The sequence below is a fragment of the Gracilinanus agilis genome, chromosome 1, assembly GCF_016433145.1.
Source record: "Gracilinanus agilis isolate LMUSP501 chromosome 1, AgileGrace, whole genome shotgun sequence".
In the NCBI taxonomy this organism is placed as follows: domain Eukaryota; kingdom Metazoa; phylum Chordata; class Mammalia; order Didelphimorphia; family Didelphidae; genus Gracilinanus; species Gracilinanus agilis.
Genome location: NC_058130.1, coordinates 192,858,959 through 192,873,155, shown reverse-complemented (window position 1 = coordinate 192,873,155; position 14,197 = coordinate 192,858,959). Strand labels below are relative to the sequence as shown.

Sequence of the window (14,197 nt, the reverse complement as noted above, 5' to 3'; positions counted from 1 at the left end):
GAGAAAGAAATGGCAAACAACCCAGTATCTTATCCAAGAAAAGCAAAAAGTGTCATGAAGATTCAGATACAACTGAAAAATGACTAAACAAAAACAAACAAAAAAAATCTTAAAGAAAATTACCCTAAAAGTCCTGGAGGATTTGCTGAAAAGCAAACTTGCTGAGATCTAGAATCCAATGAAGTTTGCTCACTATATAAAATGGATTTGGTTGAATCAGAACAGACCTTAGGCACTTCTATATATAATTTATTTTACTGTACAAGAAATCTGTGGTGAAAAGCAGCTGAAGGGGCAGCTAGGTGACTCAGTGAATAGAGTGCTAGGTCTAGAGGCATCTTTAAATGGATTCAAATCTGGCCTCAGACACTTCCTAGCTGTGTGACCCTGGGCAAGTCACTTAAAGCTGTTTGCCTCCGTTTCCTCATCTGTAAAATGAGCTGGGGAAGGAAATGGCGAACCACTCCTGTATCTTTGCCAATAAAACCCAAAAAAAGGGTCAAGAAGATTTGGATACAACTGGAAAGTCATTTAAACCCAACTGCCTAGCCCTTATCACTCTTCTGCCTTGGAATCCATATTTGTATCAATTCTAAGATGGAAGATGAGGGTTTTTAAAAAAGGCAGCTGTGGCATAGTGGGTAGAAAGTTGGCCTCAATGCCTCAAAGACTCAGGCCCCCATCTCTGACATACTGTCAATGACCCAGGGCAATTTTATAATTTCCCAATACTTTAGGCAGCTCTCCAAGACTTAGTTGCAGAAGTGCCAACTTGCGTTGTTAGAGGAAATCTCCCTGTACTATCCTTTACCAATCACTGGTCCAGGTCTGTCTCTGTTCCTTACAGAAAGATATAGGCAGTTTCAAAGTTGATAGGGCCTATTGGTGTGTGTCACAGCCCCTAAATAAATATACAAAACCAGAATCTCAATGAGACAATATTACTTGAAACCTACGTAGTCATGATATACCCAAAATACTAGCTGCCCTATGTGCTCCCTTCTTATTCTAATCAAAGTGCAAGATTTTCTGGGCTTCCTTTTCTTTTCTTTTTCTTTCCTATTAGAATGTAAACTCTTTAGGGGCAGCTGGGTTGCTCAGTGGATTGAGAGTCAGGCCCAGAAATGGGAGGTCCTAGGTTCAAATCCAGCCTCAGACACTTCCCAGCTGTGTGACCCTGGGCAAGTCACTTGACCCCCATTGCCCACCCTTACCACTCTTCTCCCTAGGAGCCTACCTACACAGAAGTTAAGGATTTAAAAAAAAAAAAAGAATGTAAGCTCTTTGCAAGTAGGATTTTTTATTTAATTTTTATTACAATTCCTAGTACACAGTAGGGACTTAATAAATGCTTATTGATTAGCTGATTAAAAGGCCTGGTCTTTCTCCCCCAGATAAAAGAAATGAAGAGCCTTTTAATATCCCAAAACAGAGCTGGCATTTTAGTGTGACTGGCCACTAGGGCAACAATCCTGAGAAAGTTTTCTTGCCCTTGATTCTTATTGTTCTCTGGAGGCATCTTTAAATAACAGACAAACCTAAAAACTCATCTAGGTTTATAAAAGCCATTAGAACTAAATAGGGAGAGACAGCTAGATGGTTCAATGGATAGAGAGCAGAGCCTAGAAACAGGAGATCCTGGGTTTAAATTTGACCTCAGATATTTCCTAGCTATGTGACCCTGGACAAGTCACTTAACCCCAATTACCTAGCCCTTACCACTCTTCTGCCTTGGAACCTATTCTTGTATCAATTCTAAGACAGAATGGAAGAGTTTAAAAAAAAAAAAAGAACATCGCATGAAGAGGATTACAAAGGCTAAATTTTCCAATATAGCTCTCAAAGAGCTCAGGCAAACAAGCACTTAACCTATCCGGGCCTTAGCATCCTCAACTGTAAAATTCAGAGAGGGGAATAGATAACCTCAAAGGCCCATTCCAGTTCTACATCCATGACCTTTGCTTAAATCACTATAGTTCACATATAAGCTAAAATCCACCGGAAATATCTATCTTTGAATTATTCCAAGATGAAAATGAAGCTTTCAGCTCCATCACGCTCTTTCTAATATATGTCACCATAAGAAATGAGAGAACAAAACCAGAAATTCCTGAAACAATATCCTTATTATCGCCCCATACCCTCAGCCATCATCAATCAAGGCCATGATGGCCTAAATGACTTCCAATGAAGTTATATCAGCCATCACTTATCCCCCTCTCCAATATCCTTCATCCTTAGTAAATCTTAGCATTGTGCTGCCCCTGTGCCATGTCTGATTGCTATCTTTTGTTTTGGGGGGAAATCACTGATAGCCTCAGAATAAATTTCACAATTGGCCTGTACAGGCTAAGGATTACAGAAACCCTTCTAAAAAACCCATTACAGAACTCTGGCTGATAAATTGATTAAACTAATTAGTAAATTAAGGTTTTTTTTTCTTTTTTCTTTGTTTTTGTTTGTTGTTGGGTTTTGTTTTTTTTTTGTGGACAATCCTAATAACCCCTCTGTGTATTTCTTTCACCGCAACTGGAATACAGGGCATGAAAGACATTTCTTTTTTAGGGATGATTCATGGATAATGCATGAACCTCAAAGATTTTTGAGTTGGGGAGAGATTAGGATGTGCTGTGTGTTTGTTTAGGAACTCAAGGGTACGTTCCAAATTGGAGAGGGACGGATGAACCGAAATTAGGGGAAGAACAGTTGTTTATTTCTTTAGAAATGTAGCTGGTGTTCAGATCTCCTTTTCCTCTTCGCCCCCTCCTTTAGAATTGTAGGTCCTTAATATTCTTTACTATATTGTCCTAACCCAAAGTGTCTCCATTAAACCCAAAGTTCCCAGACTTTTTATGGCCCTTCTTACCTGTTGTTTTCCATACAACTTCCCACATCTATTAAGTATGAAAGGAAATAAATTCTAAATGCATATACATGTAAGAAATAAAATAAAGTTAAATTAATTTCAATAGAACAATAGAGTTATTTACCAAATATCCCTCCCCCAAAGCTTTTACTACTCCCTGATGGTATGCATATCCCAAGTTGGAAGCCCAACTGTTTTAGAAATAATCCTACAAAAATTAAAATTATCCACCCTTAAAGTATGAAATACTTCAAAGGCAGCCCATCCTCTTTGCTTTTCTGGGTCTGACACTGGCTGGTCTATAGTATTCAAGAGCATAAAGTCAACAGAAGTTCAGATTTTTCCTTTTCTGGTAAGAATGATGGCAACTTCCTATGGGGCATCCACTCAGGAGGAGGGTATCACACTGACCTCAGAGATGGCCTGAGGCCACATTTTTTGGTGGCATGACCTTGTGTGGAGTCGGAGGAGTACTCTCCCACACTAACAGCTTAGTCATGTCTGACACATTTCTCCCTTCCTTCCTTAGGAAGGAGGTTGATCTGTAAGGATTTAGTTCCTGAGCTAGAGTTGTATTATCACTTTCCATGTGCCATTCCTCACCCACGCCCCGTATGACTCTAAGAAATTTGGAAGGCTCTGCTGCCTTAGAAAACCCACTCAGTGTAGCTCTTGCACAATTCTCCATCTTGAAAGTCCTGCCCAGAATTCTATCCCAGCAAAGGGGCTCGAAAGCAGCCAGCAGGGTTTTTTCACTAGTGCCTTCGTCACGTTTCATGTTCCCCAAACCAAAAGGATATTGTATAGGTTTGCCTTTCTTCCTATGCATCATTCCTCCAAGTATGAAAAAATAAACCTGACTAGTAGTAACAACTACTACTGTGTCCAATAGTGTTTACAAGGGATACAACCCACTATTCATTATTGTTACACATAAAGATACAGTTAGCATCCTGCATGAACCAAATGTAAAAACCCTCTTCTCAGAGAGCAGACCAAGGCACTACGAATTGACTTATTTGGGGCAGGAAATCTGGAAAAATCTCAGCCTGGCAACACCCAGTATTCTGACTTTGCCCAATATACTGAGACTAACACATCCCTTGTGAACTTATTGTTAACAGTGCCATGTATAAGACTTAGGTTGATCAAAGGAGAAAATCAGCAGAGGACCCTTAAATAGGCACACTTCAGTCCTAAGGATACCCCAAAAGTACAGTCCCAAACATACTAGTTTCCCACCTCAATTTGTTTCATCTCCCCCATTTCCAGAAGAACACTCAGGGCCAGATGTGGGAAAGCCTCTCTTTTCTCTGCTACTTCCCACTGTTACCATGGCAGTGTTCTCTTTTGCTTCGCAGCACAGTTATCTTTTGCAACTCTAAGACAAGGGGACAAAATCCCCTGCTGGAATATTCATCTGGAAAAAGTTAATGCTCGCCCTCCAATGCATCACTGCTTTCACGCTGAGTTTTCTCTTTGGAAGAGGAAAATCATTTTGTTTTGTTTTTTTGGGGAAGGTTTTTTGTTTCCCTTTTTTTTCTTGTTTTCTTAGTCCATACTCCCCAGTTACCAGCATAGCAGTTCCTGAGATTTTCATACCCCTGGGTCATTGCCATTCTCCAGTCAGTGGAGCAGCAAACCAGAAGAAAGGTAGATCCCAGCATTCACAACATTTATTTAGTTAAATGGAGGGAAATGGGAAGAAACACCTATTTCTAAGAATGGGATGAAAGAGAAAATAAGGAAAGGGATTCCTTTTTTACAAAACCTAAAGGGCCAGAAGAGGAGACCTTAACACATTTATGGACCATCCCAAGTCATCCAGGAAAATAGACATCCATACTTTGCCATCTTTCTGTATGAAATTGAACCGATTTGAATATGAAGCATTGTTCCCACACTCACTTCAGCTTTTTAACTCATTTCTATCAGTGAAGTCCGTGGAACAGCAAAGATGATATAGGTGTTATTAAGCATCTATTTGGAATTTAAACCAGTGGAAACTAGTCATATTCCCAGAATTGTTTTCATGCATAAATCCATTGGATGCTCTGGTGCACTTACGTTTAAAACCAAAGTGGCCCTAGTCTGTCTGCTTTTCTTTATACTTTTCTGTGATATGCAAGCTGGCATCTTAGTAGTTGTGTCCGCTCATGTGGCTCTGTATGTTTGAATTACTATTTTCTGTGTCTTGGATTAAATGTGCTAACATCTCTAATCCCCTGAACCCTCTTCATGATACCCATTTTTTCCCAAAGAAGAGTAGTTTTAAGTATTTATAAAAGTGACTATGTAATACAGAAATACAGAGGGTAGAGCACTGGGCTTGGAATCAGGGAGATCTTGAATCAAATCCCACCCCCAACACTTCTTAGCTATGTGACCCTGGGCCAGTCATTCAACCTCTGTGTCTCAGGCAGCTATCTAGTCTTAGCCTCTTTATCTTTTCAGCTTTAAAGGCAAACCTATGATCCTAATCATAGATGAGATGCCATTTAGATTGGTGGAGAGAGCATCCACATTGGAAGCTGAAATCATAAATCCTTCTCCTCTTTGCAAATGGAGGTAGTATTATAGCAAAAGGAATTTAGAGCTCATCTATATAGAAGATGAGTCATAAGAGTTTTGCAGAATGTAAACAAAATGAATTTCCATGAATATTGAGCCAAGACAGAGCTTTTTTCATAATTCCTTGAGTTAAATAGTTGGAGGTTTTTTTTAAGTGTCTTAAATTGAAATATTTTAAGGGTTGGTTTCCTTGGCCACAACTATGTATTGGAGTTTTTTTTCTAGATAGCCTCTTTTGTTGTGTAAGTTTATTTCTTTTCCAGACTTTTACACAATAGAACAAAGGTGCTAGCTGCACAATAGGAAACACTTTGTGCTCACACAAGCCAGTGGTCCACTTGCTGTCCCCTTTGCCTTCATTAAGAAGCTTCTCTGGGCTATTCTTCCTGGGACTTCCCAGCATTAACTTGACCCACCAGAGAAGAAATTTGACAGAGATCATTGTATACCCATAGAGCCATGTGCTCTTTCATGCTGCAAAATGGATCATTATCCTTCTGGAGACAATAGGGACATAAAGGCCAAGTGGTGGGAAAAGGAACCTAATGGAACATGCCCTGCTTTGACAGCTGAGATAATGGTTCTTTTTTTAAAAAGGACAAAGGGGCATTTTAGGCTAGTCTTTTAGTTTAAGGCAGCTGGTGGTAAAGTGGAGAGAATACTGGACCTGGAGTCAGAAAGACTTGTGTTCAAATCTGGCTTCAGATACTTAATACCTATAAGATCCTGGTCAAGTTACTTGATTTCTGTTTACCTTAGTTTCCTCCTCTGTAAAATGAGGATAATAACAATACCTACCTTTCAGGGTTGATGTGAGGGTCAATTGAGATAATATTGGTAAAAGTGATTATCATAGCATCTGTACATAGTAGGTGGTATATAAATATTTAATCCCTTCCTTCTCAAATCATTCCCTAAAATGGTACCCAAATCTTCTCTTTTAAAATCTCACTGCAGAGCAGTCTCTAAAGCTATATTAAAGTGACCTAATTGCTCTTATTACCTATAACAAATGACACCTAGAAAATGTAATGTTTACAAAGAGATAGCATCCATTTTATTTTATAATACACCGTGAAATGAGAAACACTTGTGACCAGAAAATAGCACTAATTTATTCCTTCCAAAAAGGTTATAAGAGAGCTAGGTGGAGCAACATTTTAATTGATCTACACTTTTGAATGAGCAACATAAAAAGAGCTTAGAATCTAAGAGACTAGAACAGAAGAGCAGCACAAACAATGTTGTGAAAAGCAGGACTGATCAGGGTATGTTGGGGAGCCAGTGACTGGCCGTAGATTGGTAGTGTCTGGCTCATAATCTAGATATTTAATAAACGCTTTGTTTGAATGGAATGAAATGAAGTGAATTGCATTGCGTTGAATTGGATGGGAGGTTGTCAAAAAGATATTGTCCAAGATAAGACTAGAAATGGGTGGATTTAGATGGGCCTTCATTGGAAGACAAAGGTATGTAGACTTTCTCCTTTAGGAGAAATAAAATAAAATAAGACAAAATTTTAATGTCTAACTTGAAAAAGACCTAGTTAGAATGTTGACTAGCAAAAGTCTTGGGTGCATGCATTGATATAATAAGATAAACTATAATTTTTGAACTGTACCAGACAGGGTAGAAGAGACTTACCATGGCTGCCAACTGAGCTCCATCATACGCTCTCTCCCCTGCTCCCTCCTCCTACAGTGAGATTAAATAGGACTCCATCAGCCTCTTCAAATCCACTCCCTTAGCCAATGCTGTGGCCCACTAGGTAGAGCTCAGCAAGCCTTGATCCCAGGAGAACTAAAGTTCTTCCCTTTAGCTCAAGAACCACTTAACAAGCGAGAAAATGATACTGAGAAAACCTGGGTTATAGCCTGTTTTATTCATTTTTTGGAATATACTTCTTCCTGAACAGCTTCCATCCTTCCTAGCAGGAACTTTAAAAACTCATTTTCCTTAATGTTTCTGTTGCCAAAAGCTTTTTTTTTAGGAAATCACCCATTAGAAGGAGGGCTAGAGAATTTATAATTTGAAAGAAGCTAATTTACCTGCCCCAGTAATTCTTTCAAGGACTCTTGGCCCCCTTTCCTGAACACCCTCTCTGTCTGTCCACTCTGCAGTCGTGCCTTGTAGTCACTATAAAAAGGAAGCTCTTAGATCAGGACTAAATAGAATAAAGAAAATGCCTCTATTTGGTTTCTTTAGTTAGGTGAACATTGCCCCTCTGTGGTCATTTGAATTTTAGCTTCATTCTGACTAGAAAAATCACAGAAAGAGAAAGCTGTCTAGTCCATCCCTGCCTCAGATCACCCCTAAATCATCCTGAAGGACATTGATTCAATATTATTTCCAGTGACTTCCAGGAAAGACTTCACTGCCTCCATTGGCACCGATTGACTCACATGTCTCGTTTGTTAAATATGTGTACATGCATGTACATGTGTGTAGATATGCATATATGTGTATGTTGGGTTATATCTAATATTGTGCACATGTATGTATGCACGTGCATGTATGTGCATATTTGTTTTTATCTTAAATTCATGTGCATGTGTGTATGCATAGATACACACATGTGTATAACTGTGAGATGTGTGTCAATGGAGACAATGACATTTTTCCTGGCAGTAACTGAAAATAAAACTTTTTAAAGGCTCCTTCAGGATGACTTGGTGTGGTTTAAAGCAGAAAGATGAACTAGATATCTCCTTATTTGTGATTCTTCTCTAGTCTGGATGCTTTAACTACATACACATACATGTGTGTATAGATACACGTATCTGTATAGATACACATAAATACATAGGCATATATGCATTAATTTATATATTCATAGAGTATTATATCACAGGGTAAACTTTTTTGTTGTTTATTCTTCCTCAACTCTGTTTCTCCATCTATTATCACATCTCTGATAGCTCTCACTCTGGAGCATGTCACCAACATTATTAACACTCAAGTCTGTCTTCAAAGGACTGACTGACCATTGGCAATGGGCTACTCTAACTGCTCTTAGCAACATCTTAAAATTGAAAGGGACTGTTTCTATTCCACAAATATTAATTCCCCTAACTTTCTGGTTAGAAATCAAATTGCTTAGGGCAACTGGGTGGCTCAGTGGATTGAGAACCAGGCCTAGAGAGGGAGGTCCTAGGTTCAAATCTGACCTCAGACACTTCCTAGCTGGGTGACCCTGGGCAAGCCACTGAACCCCCATCGCCTAGCCTTTACCACTCTTCTACCTTGGAATCAATACATAGTATTGATTCTAAGATGGAAGGTAAGGGCTTTTTTAAAATCACATTTTTATATAAATAATATAAATTTAAATTTAATTAGTGCTTGAGACTTACTGTCGTTTTTTTCACAATAACCCCCCCAAAAAAATAGATAGCACAAGTATTGTCATCCTTATTTATACATATGAGATGTCTAAGATTAAAGGTCAGCAAGGTGGTGCAATGGACAGAGTACCAGACCTCTAATCAAGAAAAATCATCTTTTTAAATTAAAATCCAACCTCAGACATTTACCAGCTATATGGCCCTGGGCAAGTCACTTAATCATGTTGCCTCAGTTTCCTCATCTATAAAATCGGTTGGAGAAGGAAATACAAAAAACCACAATATCTTTGCCCAGAAAACCCCAGACATGGTCAAGAAGAGTCAGACATAGCTGAAACAAATGAATAATAAAATTAAAAGTTGCAGGAAAAATGATTCACCCAGGGTCCCAGGGTGACAGAGAGACTAAATATCAGTGCCAAGAATCTAGACCAAGGTCTCACTTGATTCCAGTCCAGCAGTCTTTCTATAACACTAAAATATAGCTAGACACTAGCCTCATATTTGCCTATTTTCTGTTACTTGGAATTCATACAAGTCTGTAATTTGGATTAATGGGTATACCAATAATGACAGAAGACCAGGACAATGTACATATCACTTGCTGACCATTCAGATCATTTCTTAAAATTTCCAGAGAGTGAGTAGAGAGAGGTGTGGACCAGTTGTTTCTTCAGTACAAGGATTTCCTGGTGTGCACATTTCCTCTGGAGATGTGCTTGGGCCACTCATCTCTTAACTTCTAATCTTAAAAAGCTGCCTGGGGCACTGAGATGTTAAGTGACTTCTCATGGCCATATTTCCATTTAAATAGTATTGGTGTCAGCATCAGTGCTTTTCTGAGTTATTCTGAAATATATATTCACGGTAGAAAATGCTATAATCCCATGAAATACCTCGGTGGACACACGATTTCCTTGGAATTTGTGACAGTTTAAATTAGTCCAATATTAATTTGGCAAACAATGGCCGCCCTGTGATTGATCACTGCTTCTAGTCTGCCCTACTCTCCCAATACCTCTTGACTGAGGGGGCTCAATGGGGGTTCACAGGTAAAACGAAAAAGCGTAAAATAATAATTATAATACAATTCACAAATATATGATACTTTGTAATGAGAAAGTCATTTCTGTACATTTGCTCATTTGAACCTCACAATCACGTGACTTCTAGCACATGTATTATTGCATCTATTTTTATAGAAGAAACTTAGAAAAGGTTCGAAGGTAAGTGGTAGGGTCAAGGACTTGAACCTGACTAGATGTTCCAGATGTAATAGTCTAGGAGTGTTAGTCTAGTACCCTTTCCACTATAGCACCCTACAAACTGAATTATTAATTGTTGGAATAACAGAGTATTAAATATACAGGTAAAATTTGCAAAATATGTTGAAACTTTCTTTAAAAGATTAATAAACCAAGAACCAAAAAAGCCAATATTTTTTTAAAGTTTTCTGAATTTCCTTTTTCCCTTCCAAAAAATTAGAATGTTTTGCAAGCAGTAATCAAAGCAAATTATCTTTTTTGATGCCAGTTTAGGCTTAATGCTAGAAATCTAGGTTAATGGAGATTGCTCATTTCCTTAGATGAAGACACGATTTTGAAAAACTGAGAAAAGCAGGCAGATCAAAGGAATAAAGAGGAGATGATACAATAGTAAATGTTTGCATACATTTTAAGGAGGAAAACTAAGTGGTACAGTGGATAGAATGATGAGCATAGAGGTCAAGAAGACCCGAGTTCAAATTCAGCCTCAGATACTTACAGGCTGTGTGATACTGGGCAAGTGTCTTAACCCTGTTTGCTTCAGTTTCTTATCTATAAAATGAGCTGGTGAAGTATCTTTGAAAAGAAAACTCCAACGGGGGTCGTGAAGAGTCAGACACAACTGAAAGGATTCAACAACAAATAAACATTTTACGGTACATAGAGCACTTGCCTTAGAATAACTCTGTAAGTAGGCAATGCCAATATTATTTCCAGTTTTTAGATTAAGATAATAAAGTCCACAGAGAGGAAGTGAGGTGCCCACAGTCAAAAAACTGTATGGCATAATGACCAGAATATTGAATTCAAAGTCTGGAAGACGTAGATTTGCATCCTACTTCTGTGCAACCATTTGCAAATTGCTTAACTGCTTAGTGGCTCAGTTTCCTCATCTGCAAAATGGAACTATCACATTTAGTACCAACCTCATAGGATAGTTTTGAGACTCAAATAAATGACAGATGTCAAATAATTTCCAAATTTTAGAGTGCTGCAGGAATGTCAGTTACTATTATAAGCATCAGTAACTTTGCCTATGAAATATGTACCAAAGCTTTTAATAGCCACTGACTGGTGGTACCAATAATAGGTATCATTATGCCCCCAAATATTTTTGACCTTTATATATCTGACTGACAGTCAGCTTTCCCTTAGCCCAGCCCTACCTAGTTTCCACATATTTGCCCCTGGTCCTCCCCTAGAGAGAACATGAGTGAGAATCACAGGCAAGTGGCAGAGCAAATGGAGAAAGCAGTAGAGAGTAATGAAATGAGAACAGCCCCTGTTGGCCATATACTTTATTCCTGCCCACCTGACTTCTGCCTTTGGACTCTCAGTGTGGAAGATAAAGTTGCCAGGTCGAATATGGGCTGTCAAACATGTATGTAGTAGTCCATGTCATTGCGTTAGAACATAGGACTCACAAGATCAAAGGCTCAATCCCTGTCCATGCTAATTAAGGTCACTCTGTTCCATTTCCACAAATAGCATCTTTAACCCTGGCCAGCCGGTCTTTAAATATGTGTTCTTGGTCACCAGGGAACTGGCTAAGAGTGTGAAAGACTCATTGAATGCATACCATCACCACCACTTGGTCATTCAAATAGAGAGTATCTTTGGATATCACATACAATCCAGACTAGCCCAGGACTTCATCATGGTCTCTTATGCCTAATTTTAAGATAAAATTTAAAAAACCAGTTCAAGTTTATTTCCCAGCCACCCGTTACTGACATCCTTAGGCAAAGTGATTCATTAAAAACAAATGTGGCATTGGCTGCAGCCTTAAATTACTGGAGGATACAAGTTCTGAATAGCGTTTCAAAGTTTGTTTTAGAAACTATGCCATGTAAATATTATTTATTTGGTTGTTTTGAATACTGATACCATATCCATTCCTAAGCAAGGAATCCTGGGATAATAATCTCTTTAAGGAAGGGCCCGAGGAGCTCAGTTGTGCCCCTTTGAAATTCACTGTCAGATCAAGATTTCTGGCAGACGGAATAAGGCCAGCTGCTAATGGAGCCAACAACCCCTAATCTAGGAGAGAGGGAAATTTCCTTTGGCCTTATGAATCTCCCTTTTGAAGTAGAAATAAAGGTGGAAATAAATGAAAAAAAAAAATAAAAGCCACTTAAGCCTTATCTAAATCTTTTCAATTTGGGCATTCATCAAAGTTAAACAGCCAAATGAGACTTCCTAGTCACAAGCACTTATAAATATCATCCTCTATAGGGTTAAGGATGAGAAATCTCCTTGGTTCTGGGGGGGAGAAAAAGCTGCCACAGAAAAGAATCCCTTCCATTCCCTTCTCTATTTTACTCCCTGCCTAACCCTTCCATTTCTTTGGGCTCGGGTAATTACCTTTAAAATACTATTGGCCATTTCTTCATGTCATCTGAGGATACATTTTTCAAATTTTCTCTTATTCCCTCCCTTCTTGAAAAAGTTACTACTGCCAATTTTTTTTCCTTTAAGTAACATCCAAGCTATGTGTCCCCAACCACACTCCATCCTAACCCCTGATTTAGGCCCTCAATAAAAAAAATCATCTTTGGAGATGAATCTCCATGTAATAAGAGTAAGGAAATAGATGGTCTCTGGGTATCACTGACTAATGGCTAGCTACCCAGAGGATAATAAAATGCTTAGAGTGACCAAAATCCATTTCAATAAGCAGGGAAATGAGAGTAGTGGAATTAACAGATTCTAGTATAACTAATACATAACTAGTAAATAGCAGAAACTAGTGTAGTTGAGCCTGCTGGCGAAAGAGACATGGTGGGATGGGTTGCTATGGAAGAAGCTGAAAGACTCACTCCCAGGAAACCAGGTTAGAGAGGTAGGAAGAGGTTGGGGGAGGAGGGGGCGAGAGCAACCTCTAAATCATGTCTACTCCTCATGCTTCTTGTGCTGTAGTGGTGTGTTTTTCTCCCCAGTTGAAGACATTGAATCCTGCATTTTGATGTTAATTCCTGTTACTGCCAACAATTACTGCATCTTCTTATTTAACTTATGTCTTCTTTCCAAGCGAGAATATCCAGGTTTCGGTTGGATCTATTTTAAGGTGAATTAATTAACCAGCCTAATAATAAAATTCAAATGTTTCTTTTTTTGTTATTATTAATTTTACTATAAAATAGTTACAGAGAACATGGCACAGGATACCTAGTAAACCACCTTGTTTCTTGGATTTGTTTCCTTTTTTTTTTTTTTAATTCATTCATGGGCTAGGGGAACCTGCCTCCAGATTACAGGATAAGTTTAATTGATATTGGCCTTGTGATTGAATACCTGATGGGAGGAGCTTATCGCTGCAACTATACTAGAAAACGGTTCCGGACTCTCTACCACAACCTATTTGGACCCAAGAGAGTAAGTCGATTAATTCTCTTCTGCTCCATATATGATGTGATTAGAACCTTGTTCCTATCCACCAAGATGTATTTTTCTTCCCTTGGTCCCAAAGGTTGACAGGGATTGCTTCTATCTCTCATGAATCTCTTGGTCACTAACCCAAAGGCAACAGTGCATAATTCCAAATCAGGCTAAGGCCAAACAGAATTTTAGTCCAGGACAAATCAGTGTCCAACTACAAGCCAATAGGAAATGGACCAAAGAAATGTAACCCAGACTTTTGTATGATAGTCACAACTTTTTTTTTTTGAGTGGTGAATGTCTATTTATTTATTTTTATTTTTATTTTGAATATTATCCCATGGTTACATATTTCGTGTTCTTTCCCTCTCCCCCAAGCCCCCCTAACCCCCCCTTAGCTGACGCACAATTCCACTGGGTTTTACATGTATCATTGATCAAGACCTAATTCCATATTATTGATAGTTGGACTAGAGTTATCGTTTAGTGTCTACATCCCCAATAATATCCCCATCAGCCCATGTGTTCAAGCAGTTGTTTTTCTTCTGTGTTTCTCCTCCCACAGTTCTTCCTCTGAATGTAGCTAGTTTTCTTTCTCATAAGTCCCTCAGCCGATAGTCACAACTTTCAAAATAAACTTATCTGTCTTACTGATAATTTAAGAAAGGGGATTGTATTAGGAGCTGAATATGTGTGAATGAATGTATGTATATGCTGGTACCTCCGAGAATGTAAGCTGGTCAGACTATTAATGTGGAGAGACTATGTTTGTA

The 14,197-nt window shown here is 38.6% G+C and overlaps 1 protein-coding gene across 2 annotated transcripts in view; it reads left to right on the top strand.

Moving 5' to 3' along the window:
• Positions 1 to 14,197, top strand: part of TRPM3 (transient receptor potential cation channel subfamily M member 3) — a 1,135,309-nt gene that overhangs the window by 994,772 nt on the left and 126,340 nt on the right. Inside the window, exons 13-14 of one of the 2 annotated variants that reach the window (XM_044659449.1) lie at positions 13,078 to 13,113; positions 13,281 to 13,421. In XM_044659449.1, the coding sequence (XP_044515384.1) occupies positions 13,078 to 13,113; positions 13,281 to 13,421 (177 nt within the window). The remainder of the gene's footprint in view (positions 1 to 13,077; positions 13,114 to 13,280; positions 13,422 to 14,197) is intronic. The other variant, XM_044659442.1, reaches the window with a different exon arrangement.